General features: G+C 39.3%; 1 protein-coding gene across 2 annotated transcripts in view; it reads right to left on the bottom strand.

Moving 5' to 3' along the window:
* Nucleotides 1–20950, bottom strand: part of lrp2 (LDL receptor related protein 2) — a 189848-nt gene that overhangs the window by 26884 nt on the left and 142014 nt on the right. For both annotated transcript variants that reach the window (XM_008119019.3, XM_062964876.1), the window contains exons 53-65: nt 18841–19064; nt 16988–17165; nt 13759–13955; nt 11926–12171; nt 9569–9697; nt 8772–8891; nt 6672–6788; nt 6280–6396; nt 5431–5568; nt 4567–4689; nt 3961–4089; nt 3147–3278; nt 1922–2053 (exon numbers count right to left, since the gene is read on the bottom strand). In XM_008119019.3, coding sequence (XP_008117226.2) covers nt 1922–2053; nt 3147–3278; nt 3961–4089; nt 4567–4689; nt 5431–5568; nt 6280–6396; nt 6672–6788; nt 8772–8891; nt 9569–9697; nt 11926–12171; nt 13759–13955; nt 16988–17165; nt 18841–19064 — 1982 coding nt within the window. The remainder of the gene's footprint in view (nt 1–1921; nt 2054–3146; nt 3279–3960; nt 4090–4566; nt 4690–5430; nt 5569–6279; nt 6397–6671; nt 6789–8771; nt 8892–9568; nt 9698–11925; nt 12172–13758; nt 13956–16987; nt 17166–18840; nt 19065–20950) is intronic.

Genomic DNA, 20950 nt, shown 5'->3' with positions numbered 1-20950 from the left:
AAACTTGCAAAGATATCAGGGAAATGAAATGAAGTGGTGTGGGGGGTAGGTTGGTGGGAGAAGGACACATTAACAAGATGGTAATGCCTTTTTTTCAGATACTGTAGCCTAGAAATTGGCAGTATTTTTCATGAGCCTTATAGCTATAATTTTGCACACAACTAGGATGGACACACAGATGAAAAAGTTGACATTGACATGGGTATAATGAAACCTGCCATGGTTTCAACTGGATAACTGCAATACACTCAGTGTGGGGCTGCCCTTGAAATGTGATAAGAATCTTCAGCTGGTCCAGAATGATACAACCAGAACCGATTCAAACTACACAGTTATAGTGGTATTATTGCAATGTACCCTAGGGAATTTTGGGGTTTGAAGTTTGACGAGACATCGAAGAACCTTGCTTGCTGAGAATTCAAAACATTTCTTCTTAAACTGCTATTATCAGGATTCAACAGAACAGAAACATGGGAGTTAGAGTGCAATACCAGCACTGTAATTCTGTAGTATGGATGGGCCTAGATCAGGGGTTCTCAAGGTGTGCTCCGTGAAGCATACTAATGGCCTCCGCGGTTCCCCCGCTCCTCCTCCAAGCTTTCCTTCCTCTTTCCTGCTTCTCCCCCTCCCTCCCCCCCTCTTGCCCCCTAAAGCCTTCCCTCCTTGCTTCCAAAACCCTATATTCCTCCCACCACTCAGGGGGTGCTTTGACTGTGATTTCCTGCATGGCAGAAAGGAGTTGAACTGGATGGCCACTGGGATTTCTGTTATTGTTGTTGTTATTGTTATTATTATCATCATCATTATCATCATTATTATTACAAAGTCTGGGTGGCTATCTGTTGGGGTGGTTTGATTGTGCTTTTTCTGCATGACAGAAGAGGGTTTAACTGGATGGCCCCTGGGGCTGCTCCTAATAAGGGCTGTTGCAAGTTCTTCTCCTGGGCACAAGATACAAGTGGGCTACAGGAACCAGGACCCACTGCTGAGCAACCAGGGCATGGGCCTGTAGGGCAACTCGAAGAAAAACAACTATAGAAGCAGCAGAAATTTATTATTATTATTATTATTATTATTATTATTATTATTATTATTATTATTATTATTATTATTATTATGGCTGGATGGTTATCTGTTGGGGATGCTTTGATTGTGCTTTTCCTAAATGATATAATACAATATATAAACATTAATTGAGACTCCACAAGAAACCTTTGCTTCAAAAAGGTCTCTGCGGCTGAAAAAGTTTGAGAACTCCTATTCTAGATAATTAGAGCTGGTTGTAGACCATGTATTATTCTCTTGCAGCAATTCAGTTCCACCAGATATCAGTCTGATATCAAGCTCTGTTCAGGTTATGACCTATAATACCTTATATGATGTGAGAAGGTTATCTGGGAAATTATGTTCTCTTCTATAAGCTTTCCCAAGGTGTTACAAGGTTTTCAGAGGAAGACATTCTCTCAGCCCTGCTCCTACTGGAAGCATGTTTGGTGAACATGTAGGTTTTCTCAAGGGTTGCTTTCAGGCCCTGGAGTTCCCCGATAAAGGCCAGACTGGCTCTGCTTCTGCCATCTTTTCTCTGGCTAGCAAAGACCTTTGTGTTCAGACAGGCCTTTAATACCTAACCTGTATAGTTGCTGAAAGAGAGGAATTGACTGTCTGGATGATACCGATGGTATTGATTGATGTGCTTCTAATGAACTTTTTAATCCAGTTCAAAGTTTTAATGGCATTTGGTTTTACTCTATTTGACCAATGTCAACTACCCATTTATTGCTAAGAAAACAAACACAGACTGAAAAAATCACATTGTAAGGCACTGGATCCAAGCAGAAAAAAGAATGACTTGTTCCACAAGAAAGTCCACAGTACCAGATTTTAATATAATTCCCTGTATAGAAATGCTGACTGAGCTTACCATTGGCAGCACACTGCTTGCCCTGCTGATCCCCAACAGATCTAAACCCCTCGGCACAGAAACATTCGTAACTTCCTTTGGTATTCTGACAAACCTGAGGGCAAGTTCCGAAGATATCACACTCATTAATGTCTGAAAGCAGAGAGGAAAAGAGGGAAATACCAGTGAAGATTTTTTTTAAAGAACAGAATGTTTATTTTCTAGATCACATCAAAGCTCCTAGAATCTGGTATTCCAATATTCTCACAACAATCAACTCAATATTTTTAAAATGTGCCTATTGGGCTTTCTCCGTCACTTCAATTTCATTTTAAATCCTAAGCAGATGTTTTCTTTCATTTCATCACCTCATATTTCTATGTGTGCATATCCCCCTAATTCTGGAAATTTCTACCCCTGTCCTCCAATTTGTTGTTGTTTATTCAATCGCTTCCGACTCTTTGTGACCTCATGGAGCAGCCCACACCAGAGCTCCCTGTTGGCAGTGACCACCCCTAGTTCCTTCAAGGTCAAGCCAGTTACTTCAAGAATACCATCCATCCATCCTGCCCTTGGTCGGCACCCCTTCCTTTTTCCTTCAATTTTCCCCAGCATCATTGTCTTCTTCAAGTTTTCCTGTCTTCGCGTTATGTGGCCAAAGTGCTTCATCTTTGCCTCTAATATCCTTCCCTCCAGTGAGCAGCCGGGCATTATTTCCTGGAGGATGGACTAGTTTGATCTTCTGGTGGTCCAAGGCACTCTCAGGATTTTCCTCCAACACTATAGTTCAAAAGCGTCTATCTTCCTTCGCTCAGCATTCCTTATGGTCCAGCGCTCGCATCTATAGGTTACTATGGGGAATATCATAATATTCCCTCCAATGGTCATTCCAATTTAACTCTTCTTTTTTGTAAATTATTTTTTTAGACTGTAGTTCAAACGTTTTCACCCCCCCCCCCCCCTTTTCTTCCCTTTTTCTCTAATTTTATAAACTGACTGCATTCACATGGTGAGCCTTGGTTTACTGTTAACAATAGATGCACATATAAGCAGCACACTCACAATATACCATGGTCAATCAGAAGCCTATCTTACTAATTTATTCAAATGTAGTTGTTAATTTACAGGAATGAAACAGTTTTATTCACTTTACTGAATACTTGATGGTATAATGAAAATGACTAAAAGGAGGCAACACATAATTGAAAATGGCTAAAGCAGAAAAGAATCTGAATATGAAAAATACCTTCACAATTGTTTCTGTTCAGGTCATTGGGACGGTATCCAGGCCGACAGGTACATATAAAGCCACCTTCAGTTAAATTGGTACAGTTGTGTTCACAAATATTTTCAGCACATGTTCTACCCGTCCCGGAATCTGGAAAAAAAAAACAGAACATAAAATTATAATTTTAAACAATTTGAAGCAACTTTTAAATAAACAGTTAAAAATGGCAATGGTCAATGTGAATTCAATTCTTTCCCAGCATGCATAGGAAATGTATGTTGGCAACATAGGGATACTTCTCTTGGATTGTGGGAGTTACAATAGCCTTACTCTGTGAAGTATGCAATGGAGGAAAGATTGCTCAACAGCCTCCCACTACATGGGAAGCACTAATGCCACCAGTAAAACAGGAGGGAGATAGGTGACAAAAGAAAGAATAAGAGACCTGTACTCCAGTTAGAGTGGACTTGGTAGTGGGGCAGGATCTCTGGATTGATTTTATTTCAGTGGATTTTATACCAACTCCCAGTACCCAAATGGAGATTTCCAAGTGCTCAATCAAAAGCACTGCACAACTATTACCTCTTTTCCTCCTGAACTTTTTTTGTTAATGTAAACCAAAATGGTGGAAAAAATGGTATGAAAACATAGAAGAGTTACAAATGTAAGATGGCACTGACTGGGCCATTCTGTATATGTAGAATGTTTTCTACCTTACCTAGAAATACCCTATGATGTATAGGAATATCCAAAATTCCCATGTCACTACCATTTTCCTTCCCATTGTGATGCATTTGTAGTTAGACTTGAATGTCCTTTCTGCAATACTTACTGCATCCAAGTTCATCAAAGTGGTCTCCACAGTCATCATAATTATCGCACACATAATGCAGAGGGATGCAGTTTCCATTGCCACACTTGAATTCTTCAGTAGTGCAAGGCTTAGGAGTAGGTTCTCTACCTACATGAAGATGAAATGAACGCACACATTCCTCAGATGTTGTTGAGTGAATGCTACAGACCTTGCTATCTTAGGGCAATTATTTTGGTAACGATAACTGCATTTAATCCCATTTATAAAGAAATGTGTACACTGTCTCCCTTGAATGTACAGAATTGATTTAATAAGTTTCTATCTCCAAACTTTATTCTAGTCTTGTCCTAGATCACATTTCGACTGAAGTTGTAAGCCATATAGCCTAAAGTTACTATTAAGAAATAATAAGGAAAAGATGATGGGGACCAAATCTTTAGATTGAGAATTATAGAATTCAATTAAAGTTTCAAAGGGTATGAGGACAATGAACACTTTACTTCTTTATTTCTTAAAAATGTAATACTTGATAAATTTGAAACCATGGCCCTTGTACCAAATGAAATAGTCGCAAAGCTTGCTAAATTACTAATTTTTGTATTTTATGCACATGGATAGACCTACAGTGCTCTTCTTTCTCATCACTTCCATCTCCACAGTCATCTTTCTGGTTGCACAGTTCATGGCTGTAGATGCAGCGATTATTCCCACAGCGAAAGCGAAATGGTGGTTCACAGGCAATATCCACTGAAATTAAATAAGTCAGTGAGATTTTAGTTTTGAGTATTGGGCACCAACATAAAAGTTTATTTTAAAATGAGTTCTAAGTAAGCATTAGGCAGTTTGGAGGATGTGAGTGACAAATCTTCCACTATTCTTGATCACATCACTTATCCTCAACAAAACCAGAAGTGGCTAAAAATCTTCCTTCAAGTATATTTTAATATAAATCTGTAAACTCCCATTTTAAGCAAAACAAAGCATGTAGAGTTCTTCTTCCTGGGACACGATTCTTTATTTCCCAGCATTCCTGACAATTGCCCATGATATGTAGGGCAATTGTACGTATAAAGAAAGCTGCATAATTCCCACCTCTGGTTTATACTGATATTCCTACTACCACCAAAAATTGCTATGTGTGTGCAAAAGCTCTAGGGGCTACCGAGTTGTATGTGAGAAAACATACAGTGCACATGTGCTGCCCAGCCATGGTCTCAATTTCTCTGTCAAACTCTTAGGGAAATCATATATGCCAAGCATATGCTTTTGATAACTACACAATAGTGCTGATATAATGCAATATTGACAATAATCAGGGTCAAGGAACAGAAAACAGATGAAAAGACTAAGCTAGCTCTTCCCATCTCACTTCCCACCACCCTCATCCCTGAATTCCTGTTAAAAAGTCAACATTATATTACATTCACAGGGGTCCTTAAAGAGCCTAGCCCAGACAGAGATAATTTCAAACAACTTTCTGTAGCTTACAGCAGAAGTGAAGTTCTTCATCTGAGCCATCTCCACAATCATCATCTCCATCACATTTCCAATATGGCTGAATACAGACATGGTTCTTGCATTCAAACATTGTGCGTGGACAATAAGTACCATTGGGATAGCGAGTAGCTGGTAAAAGGAAATTGAGCTTTTATTCTTTCCCTTATTTTTGTGCATAATATCGTGCAGACACAATTTCTAAATCCAAAGTATTCCAAAATAAGTACTTTAGGTGGCTATGATAGTGACATCTTTGCTTTCTAATGATTCCATGTACACAACCTTTGTTTCATGCCAAAAATTATTAAAATATTGTATATAAAAGTACCTTCAGATTATTTGTACAGGTGTATATAAACCATACATCAATTCCATGCCTTAGCACTGTTCCCATTTCCAAGATATTTCATTATGTATATGCAAGTATTCCAAAATCCCCCAAAATTCAAAATATGTATGTATTTCCAAATACAGTAGAGTCTCACTTATTCAACATAAACTGGCCGGCAGAACGTTGGATAAGCGAATATGTTGGATAATAAGGAGGGATTAAGGAAAAGCCTATTAAACATCAAATTAGGTTATGATTTTACAAATTAAGCACCAAAACATCATGTTATACAACAAATTTGACAGAAAAAGTAGTTCAATACGCAGTAATGTTATGTTGTAATTACTGTATTTACAAATTTAGCACCAAAATATCAAGATATATTGAAAACATTGACTACAAAAATGTGTTGGATAATCCAGAACGTTGGATAAGCAAGTGTTGGATAAGTGAGACTCTACTGTACAAGTTTTCCAAAATCCAAAAAAACTACAATTTAGGATACTCACGACAAGCTGCTTCATCAGAGAAATCCAGACAGTCTGCACTTCCATCACATCGAAACCTTTCTGCAACACAATGCCCACTGTCACACTGGAAATAACCTGGGTGGCAGGTCCTTAGCTCTAAAAAGAATAAATGAGTGTTGAAACATTCTAAAATATAAATATATAGAGGGAAAGGAGCCACTGGTCTCCAACAATGGAAGAATGGAAGTCCTAAACCAGACCATTGAAGGTTGGAGGTTTTTCCACTCATGTTCTACTCCTGTGGGAGGAGAGAAGAGGAAGCTCAGCAATGTTTGCAATGAGTGATCAGAGACAACATTGGGGATAGTTCTAATTGCTCCTTGCAATCTCTCTCAGGATACTGAAAGCCTGTTCTGTACAGCAACACTCACCACAGTCCCGTTCATCTGAGTTATCTTCACAATCATTGTCATGGTCACATATCCACCGAGAAGGAATGCAACGCAGATTATCACACCGATATTCACTTTCTGTGCACTCACGAGGACCTTGGAATAAAGAGAGGCATTAGAGATATAACAAGGTAAATCAGGGTCGGGTCCTCACAACCACTTACACTCTTCCAATTTTTCAACTTTTCCACTCCCAAAAGAATTTCCCAATGGAAAAAATTTATGTAGACAAGATGTCATGATTTGGAAATTACATGGCATTTTCTAAGTGATAGCAGAATTGATACCTCTGGCCTAACCACCTATAAAAGAATTAAGTCACTGTAGTTAGAATGTGGTGGTTAATGCAATGAGAGTCATATATAGATTGTAGTTATACTGAGTAAGATTGATGAGGGTTGGATGGTGGTTTGGAGAATTACTGCTGTGAGTACTGAAGAAGCAGCAGCAATAAAGTTTGTATACTTTGTATATACAAATTATTCTCCTTTGTATATTCTCCTTTGCTGCAACAAAGGAGAAAGAAAAGTTCTCCTGCTTATTTGGGAAAGAACAAAATCTCTGAGTAGAAAATCACTACAACTGTGTTTGTTGACACCTGGTTCCTTAACCGGAACTAATAGAGCCATTTCCTCAAGAACAGGAGTTTTCTGACTGCATAGAATCCCTGGCAGTTGACCACATTGAAACAAAAAACAAGGTACTGTGTATGCCGAGGAAGTTCTAAAAATGTATTCTAAGAAAATTCTTAGAATTTGATGGCACCGTAGGTTTAGTGAAATATGGTATTTATCTATTTTTAAATTACAAAATAGCAGAAATATCTATCAGTTGAAATAAATTTTATGGGTTAATTCTAAATGTTGTCAATAAATAATACAGCCTAACAACAACAAAAATCCTGGTGTCTTGATTTTCAGGCCTGTTCCTGGGGTTATGGGGGCACTGATTCAGAAAATTGCATTGAATAGGCTGCATTTTCTTTGGGTTAGCAGCTGGCAACTGGTAGATGCCATATGTTCTGTATCTCAAAAACTAGAGCTGATAGGGGAAAACTGATGCCATTTTTTTAAATCAGTGGGTCAAATATACCCAGAAACAGGGATAACATTTGAGGCACCAAAATGTGTGTTGGCCAGTGTAGCTTTTTGGCGCGCTCTGTTGGGCAGCCAATCGGGTTTGCTCCAGCTTGCGCCCGGATCAGCTGCATGCAGGCCCTGCTTTGTTCTGCCAGTGCAGACAAAGCAGGAGTAGATCAGCACTGGGCACCTCTCAGCTTTCCCATTGCTCACTCCCTGAAATTGTATAATTGTATGCATCTATTGTTCGATTGCTCAGCATTTGCTTTCATCACAAGTTGGGGGCGTGTGGCATGGGCCCTGGATCGGGCTGGGGAATTTCCCCCCTTTATCGGTGAGGGGGGAATGTCCTCGTGGTGTAGAGGTGCGGCAGTACCAGTGTCCCAGGCCGGAACCAGTCGACTCACTGCCAGGGAACCCTACTGTTGTGAAGTGGCATCGGTCAACATCAGGCTGTCCGATTCTTGATCCAGGACCCATGCATGGCTGCCAACCCTGTTTCTCATTGTAACCGATAAACAAGTTGTGGCCTTTGGTTATCCCAAACCTATTGTATCTGTCTTTCCTTGTGGATTCCTGGTGGGGGGAGGTTGGTTGCCACTGGCCACGCAATATATCACTTCATACCTTTGTACTTTTATAAATATGCAACAATTACATTTTTATAATGTTTTAGTTTGTATCTTATCTGATAATATAATATAGCATCAAATTATTCCTCTCAAGACAAAATGTATAATATAGCCCATTAATACATATTTCATATACAAGACCAAAGTAATCTACAACTTTTGGATTTGTCAGTAGTTGTTTTGCCTACACCAAAGAGCTGCTTTAATAAAAGCTTTTTCAATTATGTGGGTTAAAAACAAAAGATCTGTAAAACATATGTGACTAGTTAACAAGGGTGAAAAGCTCCATTTATAAAGGAAAATTGAACAATATTTCATTGCTAGGTTAACATTACAAGAACTACAAAGTAAGGAAAGAAAGAACATACTGCAGTTTTGTTCATCAGACTCATCTCCGCAGTCATTATCTCCATCACATTTCCACCGCAGTGGGATACAGCGGTGATTATCACAGCGGAAATCGCCCAAAGGATCACAAGTCCGTGTCTCTGCAACACACACAATTCATAGAGTAGTAAATAGGGAAGCACATACTGATATGCTGTTCTCAAATATAATTTGGAAAGAACAGGATTATGGTGTACATACATAATACAACAGCAAGATGTCAAGCTACTGGAAGTGTGTTTTGAATGAATGTCTTTGACACAAACTTTGTAGATTGGAAGGGAAATAATTCCAGCAAGGCAAGTATTCTGTTTATGTTTTGCATACAGGTTTGGCAGAAAAGTAACACTAGTGTTTGCTGTGATTCCTAATAGCATCACGACAAAGTGCAAAGTCTCCTTTATCATCTGAGCAAACCAGCCAATAATATCTTCTACAGAAAGACCCTATGTGAGCTTTACTAGAGTCAGTAATCAAACCAGTCAACTGCACATCTGGTCATGACATCAAATTAAAATAACTTGTTACTGAAGTTCAAATAATGTTTTGGGGGCAGAACTCTTCTCCAACCTCCACAGCATCCACACAGAATTCAACAACCGTATAATTTAGAGGCCCACCTAACAATAACTAAATTATAGTGATACACGACTATTTCTCACTGTGAATTCTTGAACACACAAATCCTAACTCACACATATTCTGTTGCTTTGCACCTTAGAGTACATAAGTTAATACATGTCCATTTTAAATACATTTTTTCGGCCCTTAAACATACCGCAGCCTTGTTCATCACTGTTGTCTCTGCAATCATTGTGACCATTACACACAGCCCAAAGCGGGACACACCGATAATTAGTTCTGCAGCTGAATTCTGTGTGGTTATCACATCGATAGGAAGGGCCCACTGAAAGAAAAGGAAGAGTTTAAATTTATTCTTTAAAGGATTGAATTCTTTTTTCTTCTAAATATAGAGTCCTGCTGTCAAAACTACTTCCAAAAGAACGTTGTACAATGTTGATAAATTACAGTTCCCACGGCCTGTCCTAGATGTGTTTATATTTGTATGTCTAATAGGCTTCTCCACCTTCATGTGTTTAAGTCCGATTATACAACAGAGAAGTACAATACTCTAAACATGTTCTGGTACCTGAGTTAGAAGTTAGCATTTGAAGACCTACATGGAAGACCTAGTAATCTGTATGTTCAAATAAAATCAGAGGTGGACAAAGCATATGCTCCTTGATAATGGATCTGTAATTAGCTAAGTGAACGAACCCAAAGGGTGCTCACCAATGCGTCGTCTTCATCATGGAAAGAAGTGACAAGTGGAGTGCCGCAGGGCTCCGTCCTGGGCCCGGTTCTGTTTAACATCTTTATTAACAACTTAGACGAAGGGTTAGAAGGCACGATCATCAAGTTTGCAAATGACACCAAACTGGGAGGGATAGCTAATACTCCAGAAGACAGGAGCAGAATTCAAAACGATCTTGACAGACTAGAGAGATGGGCCAAAACTAACAAAATGAAGTTCAACAGGGACAAATGAAAGATACTTCACTTCGGCAGAAAAAATGGAATGCAAAGATACAGAATGGGGGACGCCTGGCTTGACAGCAGTGTGTGCGAAAAAGACCTTGGAGTCCTCGTGGACAACAAGTGATGCGGCTGCTAAGAAAGCCAACGGGATTCTGGCCTGCATCAATAGGGGTATAGCATCTAGATCCAGGGAAGTCATGCTCCCCCTCTATTCTGCCTTGGTCAGACCACACCTGGAATACTGTGTCCAATTTTGGACACCGCAATTAAAGTGAGACGTTGAAAAGCTGGAAAGCGTCCAGAGGAGGGTGACTAAAATGATCAAGGGTCTGGAGAACAAGCCCTATGAGGAGCAGCTTAAAGAACTAGGCATGTTTAGCCTGCAAAAGAGAAGGCTGAGAGGAGACATGATAGCCATGTACAAATATGTGAGAAGAAGTCATAGGGAGGAGGGAGCAAGCTTGTTTTCTGCTGCCCTGCAGACTTAGAACAATGGCTTCAAACTACAGGAAAGGAGATTCCACCTGAACATCAGGAAGAACTTCCTCACTGTGAGGGCTATGATTCTATAATTTTCTGGAGTGCTTTACTTCTCCTGGAACTGCTACTGTATTAATTTTTGCAACAGACTGCTGCCCCACTGTCCAAAAAAAGCTTCAATTCTGTTTATAAAATAAAAATCTTGCAAGATGGCATTATTGGCAGTCTGTGAATGCTGTGAAACATCCTAGAGCAGAAAATTGGCCAAAAGTGCCTCACCTGATTCCGGTATGAATAACGGAACCACTGAGAATTTGGTCTTTTTAAACATTGCATCACATGTTCTGGCCATATTGCTCCCAGTCTTACCTAATCCCAATCTATCCTACCTCACCATTTCAGTAGTCCTCTAAAGATATAAAAGCAAACATCTTCCACGCATGTTCCCTTCTTTAATTTCCTTTTCTAAACAGCATTACTGTTGTATGTGACATGGGGGAGAAAGATGTGTAGGAAATTGCAGTAACAATGTCTGATTGCTAGATGGAGCAGAATTTCCCTCATATAGTTGTTTAAAAGTTTAAAAGTTCTCCATGCAAGACTGAGCATGTGAAAAATGTTTTTCCAAAGTGAACCTATAAGTCTTTTATCAACTGCACCCATAGTTTGGTTTGTTAAAGACTGATCAAGGAGTGAATTCTCCTCACATATTTTCAATACAGTAGTAAAGATTCTCACTGAATTGGCAGAAGTGGCGGATGGCTTCCACGTCAGTAGAGCTTTTGAGTTTCAGTCTAAGCGTCAAAGAATCTACACCTGTTTCAGAGGCAAAGCTCAGTTTCTTGTGGCTTGATAAATCCAGATCAAAGGACTAATCTGGATTGATTAAGGAGGTGTGACATTTTTGAACAATATGCCCACATTTTTCCTCTATTCTCTGCAATTTTTATAACTAACTCCTGAAGCATTATTTCAATGTCCTCCACTGGAGATTAGATTCTGCTGTGTTTATTGTGTGTGCCTAGCATATTACTATAATCACTAGAAGCAAAGTCAATTAATTGTGTTCCAAGTTCTTCAATAAATAAAAGTCAATAAAAGCTGTGTGTAACTTACTGCATTCATGAACTGGTTCATCAGAGTTATCTCCACAGTCATCATCCACATCACATTTCCAGGACTGGGGGATGCAGCGGCCATTATCACATTTAAATTGTCCCGGAGGACAGGTTCTGCTGGCACAATGAGAACTGTCTTCATCTGAGTTATCACCACAATCATCCTCTCGGTCACACTGCCAGGCTTCTGGGATGCATCGTTTGTTGTCACACTGCCACTGGTGAGACTCACACTGGTGGTTGGCTAAGAGGAACCAGAACTGTGTTATCTTGACATTGCTATAAAAAGAAAAGTCAGTGCTGCAGAACCTTGCTTATCTGAACTGATCTATAATTGATGATAGTAATCCTCAGTGTGGATCCATGGGAGTGCTAATTGTGCAGAGAGATGCAGCCACATCTAGATGATATCCTAACTGATCATAAGGCTGAAGATAATTATTAGAGGAGCTTTATTTGGCGAAATGTGATGCCATGTTGAGTCCTAGCTAACTGTGGACAAACCCATATTATGGCTTCCACTTTCATGCTTGCTATCAGAGGAAGCATCAAAACAAACAATCTACTTGATTTCCCATAATGCCTGCCATAAAACCAGCTTTTTGAGGATTAAAGCAGACTCTGGTTCCATCACTAACATTACAGATAAATAGTTTGTTATCAGCAAAACTGTTTTGACTTTGTCTGAAAATTCCAAAGCAAAAGCAATTTAGTCCGAGTTGTGGAAAGTTACTGATGTGTAAACACTAAAACACTCCAAATTTCTAGCCTCTTGGTTGCCTAATGAAGCCCTATATGCTTGCTTCAGACAAATGGTGTAGTTCATGTTTCTCACTACACGTTTGTTAAAATGTATGCTACTGTTCTCATGTCTTAGTAAAGGGAAAGTCTTGCACTCTATTTGTTTAGTTCCTGCAGTCAGAGGTCCTGTCTCATCTTTTGGTATATGTATCTAGATAACTAGGCCTCTGATATTTTCTGCCTGTTGTAACTTATTTTTCAACAATATCTTGGTCTAGCGATAGTGTTAAATTGGTGCTGGGTGTGTTTATTCTGCAGCTACCTTTGCACCAAATCCAATCCTAATCATTTGGTCATGTTTTACTTTTTCTGATTATTGGTCTAAGACTCTAGTGGGTACTGCTTGTTTTCCTTCCTTCTTGGAAACCTGAGGATTCTCTTGGCTGAAATTGTGTGGTCAGGAAAGGTATAGTGGCAATCTATCACGTTTCTGGTAGTTGACTGGCAAGAGATAGGTGGCCAAAAGACTCCAGTTGGTTGGGTGAAACATGAACATCTTGGCCACCTGTTCATCAGTGCCTCATCCGATGACAATACCTCAGGATGGCAGCAATAAGGACTATTTCCCCTGTTGCCCTTCTACACTGCCATATAAAATGCAAATTATCTGCTTTGAACTGGATTATATGGCAGGGTAGTCTCATATAATCTAGTTCAAACCAGATAATGTGGGTTATCTGATTTGATAATCTGGATTATATGGTAGTGTAGAAGGGGCCTAGGACTAAGCAAAAAAAATTAAAAGCAAATCCTGGATATTTCTGCAAAAAATCCCTTCTGCAAGTAGGAGTGATTGAGAATGAGAAACCAGGTACTAGTTCATTCCCCACAAAGAAAATTTCTACTGAATTCTGGATTGCCATGATGTATAAACCTGGCCACAGTGTCAACTCTTGAGAAGAGGTTTTGTCTCTTTTTCTTTTCCTGTAATGCTGGTGGTTCTTAGATCTTCAAACTCCTGAGCTTACTTGTGATTAATAAGTGGTTAATATATTGACATAATATTAAGAACAAAGCACTTGTCACATACCACAAAGCACATGATCTTCATCTGCTCCATCTGGGCAGTCTGACAGGCCATTACACAAGTAGTGAGAGCTAGTACAATTGCCATCGTTACACTGGAACTGCCCAACAGGACAGTATCTATGTGGGCAGGTGGAAGGTTCATCAGAACCATCACGGCAATCTCTTTGTCCATCACATTTCCACCAGATGGGAATACATCTGTGTAAAAGATAAGTGGGGATGGAATATCAGGAACAATATTTATGTTGAGTAAGCAATGGCTCTGGATATCTCTGCACTACAGATGAATAATAATATAATAATAAAGCTTTATTTATATACTGTCCTATCTCCCCAAAAGGACTCAGGGCAGTGAACAACAAAGCTAGCCAACATTCAATGCCATACAAAAGAAAAACACATAGACAAATAACAATCCCACCCAAAACTCTCACAGATCCATATTTAAACCAAAAATAAGACTAATAATAATAATAATAATAATAATAATAATAATAATAATATGTAATATTTGCAATTCATCAAGAAAACAGAGAAGTCAGACCAGCAGAATATGTTAAAAATTTAAAATTATAAATTATAAAATTAACTACCTCCGGCAGCCACAGTGAGTAGTCCATATAACATATTAAGCCTCTGGGTTGCTATGAGTTTTCCGGGCTGTATGGCCATGTTCCAGAAGCATTCTCTCCTAATATTTCACTCATATCTATGGCAGACATTCTCAGAGGTTGTGAGATATATTGGAAACTAGGCAAGGGAGGTTTATATATCTGTGGAAGGTCCAGGGTGGGAGAAAGAACTATTGTGGAGGCAAGTATTAATGTTGCAATTCATCACCTTTATTAGCATTGAAAAGCCTTGCAGCTTCAATGCCTGGCTGATTTCTGCCTGGGAAAATCCTTTGTTGGGAGGTGTTAGCAGGTCCTGATTGTTTTGTGTCTGGAATTCCCCTGTTTTCAGAGTGTTGTTCTTTATTTACTGTCCTGATTTTAGAGTTTTTAAAATACTAGTAGCCAGATTTTGTTCATTTTCACGGCTGCCTCCTTTCTGGTGAAATTGCCCACATACTTGTGGATTTCAATAGCTTCTCTTTGAAGTCAGACATTGTGGTTATTAGGGTGTTCCAGCATTTCTGTGTTCTCAAATAATATGCTGTGTTTGGACACTGTGTTTTGTGGTCCCTATGTAGACTTGTCCACAGCTTCATGGTATACAGTAGACTCCTGCAGAGGTGAGAGGATCATGGCCATACAACTCGGAAAACTCTCAGTAATTTCAGCCATGAAAGTCTTTGATAACACATACTAAACCTCCTCATCTTTATATGTTTGAGTGCATCAGAAAGTTTTTAGTTGTTTTTTAAAGGAGGTTAAAGAGAGAGCTGTTTTAATCTCTTTGGGGAGTTCCAGAGACGGGTGGCGATCACAGAGAAGGCCCTCTCTCTCATTCCCACCAACTGTGCTTGTGATGTGGGTGGGACTGAGAGCAGGGCTTCCTCTGCTGATGTGGAGATGTATGTGGAGATGCAGTTTGCTAAATAGCCTGGGCCCGAACCATTTAGGGCTTTAAAGGGAATAACCAGCACTTTGTATTTTGCCCAGAAGCAGATTGGCAGTCAGTAGTGTTGCTGCAACATGGGGGTGGTTCTCTCCATGAATGGAACCCCAGTTAGTCATCTGTCTGCCAATCTCTTCCCCTGAAGACACAGGTTCGCAGTTTGGGGGTGATGCTGGATTCAGTGCTGACCCTGGAGCCTCCGGTGTCTGTGGTGGCCAGGAGTGCCTTCACACAATTAAAACTTGTGTGTTAACTGCGCCCATACCTTGAGACACCTGATTTGGCCATGGTAGTCCATGCCTTAGTCACATCCCAATTGGACTACTGCAATGCTCTCTACGTGGGGCTGCCTTGAAGCTTCCAGACTATCTTCAAAGGTCAGTTCCAAGGCCGATCAGGGTATAGGGTTACAGCCTGTATTGGATAGGGTTACACTCCCGTGTCTTCAGGGGGCGTGTAACCCTATCCAATACAGGCTGTAACCCTATACCCTGATCGGCCATGCAACTGACCAGGAGCATCTCTGTCTTGACTGGATTCAATTTCCACTTGTTAGCTTTCATGCATTCAATTACTGATGACAGGTACCAGATTAGGACCAGGATGGCATCCTTGGCTTTTGGTGGAGAGGAATAATAGAGCTGGGTGTGGTCTACATAAATTTGACACTGAACTCTAAAACTCCAGAACATCTCTCCCAGTGGTTTCATGTATTATAGATGTTTAACAACATGTGGGACAGATCAAGGGCTGCATCACATGCAAAGTGGAATTTCAGCAGGTTAACAGAGTATTTGGCCATTCTTATCACACAATACTGTGTCCATCCTACTGCTGTTTTGTATTCCACTCATTAGAGTAGTGTACCTTTTCACTGAGGGACAAAACCTATCAATGGTTCTGGATATTGCTGCCTTTCCAATACTGACTTCTGTGAGATAGGTCCTTCCTCTGAAGTTCCAACATTCTGGCAGCAATTACATCGCATGATTCTCCTCCACTCCTCGCTTCCTCTCAATATTCCCAATATTTCCTTTGCTTTCTATTTCCTTTCTTTTTTATCATATTTTTATAATTTAGAAATTGTAGTAAAGTTAAAAAAATTAATTATAAAAACCAAAAGTCACGCTGGCTAAGGCATTGATTAGGAAGGCAGGATTATGAAGGCAGTGAGGAAGACCAAAGCATGAGAACATAGGTTGCCAAAGCAATGCCAATGCACGAATGCAAAGAAATACAATAATGCATGGTATAAAATCAGTACGCTTCAATTCCCTTCACAAACACAAATGCAATGAGGACCAGGATCAGCCCTGCTTAGCACTTGGAAGGGAGAATGCCAAAGAATACCAGGTGGTGAGCTATATGGAAAATTGCAAAATCAAGTTTTGCTTTTTGAATTTTAAAAAAAAAATCCAAGCAGTGAATGGCTGAATTCATGGATGCAGAACCTGTGGATATGGATGGTCAATTGTACAAGAACAAAATATGAGGGAGGAACTATAAATTTCACTTCTACTCCTGGTGGAAAAGAGCCTGTGGATATGGATAGTTGAATGTAAAAGAACAAAATATGAGGGATGAACTATAAATGTCACTTCTGGTGGAAAAGCGAGTTATATACATAGCAATTTAGCAACATAGAAAACAATCACGTGTATTATGCATACCTTTCACTGTCTGCACAAAGGAACTGGGTGCTGGAACACATTGGGAGGCAGTGAGCTAAATCACCGAACTGAACCACCATAAAGTTATCTGGACATTCACAGGAATAACCATTACCACCATTTTTTATTAGACATAGATGGGAACAGCCACCGTTGTTGGTCCCACAGGGGTTCCTCACTAGTGAGAGAGAACAGGGAAAAATCTAATTATTTCCCACAAAGGAAACAGTCACAAATAGAACTTAAATAGTAGTAGTTTCCTACTATTAGGATGATATTTTAATATTTAATGAAAATATGGAAGTTACTCAACTTTGAAAAGAATCCCACAAGGTGTATGTATCCTAGTTTACTGAACAGGTGCAAGTGAACAAATCATCTATATTATCTCAGGATAAACTGTGGATTATTAAAGATAAACGTTTTCCCGTGACATAAAGTTTAGTTGTGTCTGACCCTGGAAGTTGGTGTTCATCTCCATGTCTAAGCCGAAGAGTCAGTGTTAGCCAGAGGTCATGTGAGTGGTTGTACTATGAGTTTATTTAAAATTAGCAGCTGTATGTAGCACAAAAACTACTACTTGAACAATTATTTATCAGAAGAACATATATTGGTAGCCCAAATCCAGGATCAAGCAAGAAGTCAAGCCTAGAATGCATACTATGTAGATGGAAGAACACACATCCACAGAGATGTAACAACACATCTACCCTAGAGCAACAGGTCACAGGAAGGCAATAATGACATTCATGACATTGATCACACGCAACAAACATAATGGTTAAACTTAAGCCTTCACTGGAATACATGTGCTGTTATTGGTGGAGTGGAGGTTGTTTCATCTTCTCTATTTCCTCTCTGAGTGTGCCAAAGTAAGTGGGGTTACCTAAGGGTGAGACTGCATTGTCTTAGTTGCTGGGGTGCACTTGAAAATGATCTGTCTGGCCTTGTGAACCCAGGAAAGAAGAAGCAACCTTTTCCTCCAGCACAAGGCTGTTCCTTCTTCCCAGGGGTGTGAGCACAGTCCGGATGCATCTGTCTTCAACAAATCAGTCACAGAAGAGATGGCACTGCAACCATGAACTTTTCCCCAGTTGCTGTTGAGCACCTAAGGAGAGCAGCACTGAGCAGAGAGGTACAGGATACTCCTCCCGCAATATTTATTTATTTATTTATTTATTTATTTATTTATTTATTTATTTATTTATTTATGGCTCTTTTATCCTGCCTTTCTCAACCCCGGAGGGGACTCAAGGCGGCTTCACAACATAGGCAATGCGTTTAAAAACATAGTACAATAAAAATAACGGTATCAATTAAATTTAAAGCATTTAAATCCATACAACAAGTTAAAATCACGTGATCCAGTGGCATAGTCCTGGGCCATTCCATAGGTCAATTACACATCTTTCATATCTAATTATTGCCCTAGATTTTCGAAGGCTTGGTCAAAAAGCCTTGTCTTCACTTTTTTGCGGAAGGTCAGAAAGGAGGGAGCTGATCTAATCTCTTTGGGGAGCAAGTTCCATAGCCAAGGGGCCACCACCATGAAGGCTCTGTCTCTTGTCTCTGGCAATCGCACCTCCAAAGAAGGTGGAGCCGAGAGCAGGGCCTCTCCAGATGATCCCAAAATATGTACAAGGACTGTTCTACTGTATGTACCTCCATGAAAATGCTTCCCTAAAGCTCTTTGCATGGGAGCAAAATATTTAAATAAGAAGTAGGCCTCTGCAAGATGCCTATGTCCTCTCAGTTTTTATTTCGACCACTTAGTTGCAAGCAGAATTCAAACTTCAAATATCAGTGTAAAAGAAAAAATCAGGCATCGAAAATACACAGAATGAATATCTTACCCACTGGCTGCCTGTAAGGGTGATAGACATGGATATCAAAGGGTCTGTGAGTGGTGTTCACCAGAACGGTCCTTCCTGATCCATTGTACTTATTTCCTTTTTCAACTGTTCTCGTATTCCAGTCAGTCCAGTAGATTGTGTCCTCAAAAATTGTAATTGCAAAGGGATGAGGCAACGTTCCATCATACACAGTGTGGCGGTGCTGACCATCTAAATTCGAGTACCTGAAGAAGAAGAAAAGAAAAAGAAAAAATGTGTTACATTTAAGGGAAGGAGGAATGGCAACAATATATGAAACTTTAATTTCTTTGACTGTGATTTCAGAGAGTGAAAAATAAGGCATAAACTGCTTTGTTTTCAAGGTGCTAAAATAAAATAGCAGACATTCTGTTACAATAACAAGTGACTGTTATCTCTTTTTTATTCTAGCTGTTCTGAGAATAGTAGGGGTGCAATAAATAGAGGGATGGAGAGGGAATCATTCATAGTTGTAAACTGTAACTCCATAACTATAGCTGCAAACCCTAACTAATGTTGTCAATGAGTACTAGTAGTCATAGCAACTGTATATAAAACCTCCAAGAGCAGTAAACGTATTCTGAATTAAATTCACATAAATGTGAATCACAAGGGAACTTGAGCAGCCAGGATTTACTTATAATACTGTCACTTCTAGAGGCATCAGAATGTTGCATTTTCGTCTGATCTAGCACAATTTTCTTATATCGTTGTGAAAGGTAGTTGTTTCAGAAATCATTCAACTATGTGACTGCACATAAATATGCTCTACAAACAAGCAAAATATGCATGTTATCGATTCTACTTTTAATAAATTACCAGCTGTGGTAGCATCATGACAAATATCCTGATCAGAGTCAACCAATTACGCATCCCTTTAATTGTCAAAGAAGGAATCACTGCCATCCTAATATAAATACCTATTATTAGTATCAATTGAACGTTAATATATCTTCCTAGAGCTGATATTATAATGCATTATCAACCATTTCAACCATGATAAATTAGTACATTAATTATTACATGATCACAATGCTTGATAAAAGAATTTAGACTACAAGGAAGTGTGACTGAGAGAATCTTTGGAAGACACCATGAGTCAGCAAATATCCCAGAGCAGTATGTGCTCTGCATACTTACCATATATACTCATGTATAAGACAAGGGCAAATTTTGGGGTAAAGATTATTTATTTTGATATGATCCATGAATATGTCAATGACCATTACGAAGAGAGGAGAAATCACCAGCACTACATCTGGGGCCAGGCATTCAGAGAGAGCTTTCACCACTTTCTTCAGAGAAGGGGATAGCTCCTTTTTTGATAAAAGCTAAATTACAGTATTAACTCTTATCGAAAAAGGAACAATCCCCTTATTTGAGTAGAGTGGTGAAAGGCGAGAGTTTAGTTCATCCCAGGAGAACCCATGGCACTGCTTCTGGTCTTTATTTTTTAATGCTGAGACACAAAAAATGATTGTGACTCTTTAGCAATTCCCCTCAAAGGAGAGTAGAGGGTGTTGGTGCTTCTTTTAGGTTGTCTTGGGATGGACTAAGTTCTTGCCTTTCACTCGACTATTCAGAGAAGGGGTGGTATTTTTTAAAATAAAAATGGATAAATCGACCCAGGTCTTTGGGTTAATTCATTGACTAAACATATACATGATCATATATAGTAATCTTGCAGTCCTCCTGAGCAACATATCCTGACAGACCTAGCACAGTCAATGGAAGAAATTCTGAACGGCCACAAAATTTCCACCAATGCACTGGAAGTATTTGTAATAGCTGCTATGAGTCCCTCAACGAGGGAGAGAGGGTGGAATATAAAACAAAGTAAATAAATAAATACTTTCACTAGAATGAGTATGGGATCATTTTAATGTATCTCCATTAATTAGCTTAATTTCCCTGGCAGTACAAATTGTTTTTATATGCTTGAACTGCTGTCCCTTCAAAGCAATGAGACATGCTTTCCTCCTTTCATATGAACACTGATGTGACAGTTCAACAAAAAGGAGGAAACCATGAAAATGAACAAAATCTGTTTACCAGTATTTTAAAAATTCTAAAATCAGGACAGTAACACTCT

The sequence above is a fragment of the Anolis carolinensis genome, chromosome 1 (assembly GCF_035594765.1).
Source record: "Anolis carolinensis isolate JA03-04 chromosome 1, rAnoCar3.1.pri, whole genome shotgun sequence".
NCBI classification, from domain to species: domain Eukaryota; kingdom Metazoa; phylum Chordata; class Lepidosauria; order Squamata; family Dactyloidae; genus Anolis; species Anolis carolinensis.
Note: the sequence above shows the minus strand (reverse complement) of the source record. Positions and strands in the feature narration are given on the sequence as shown.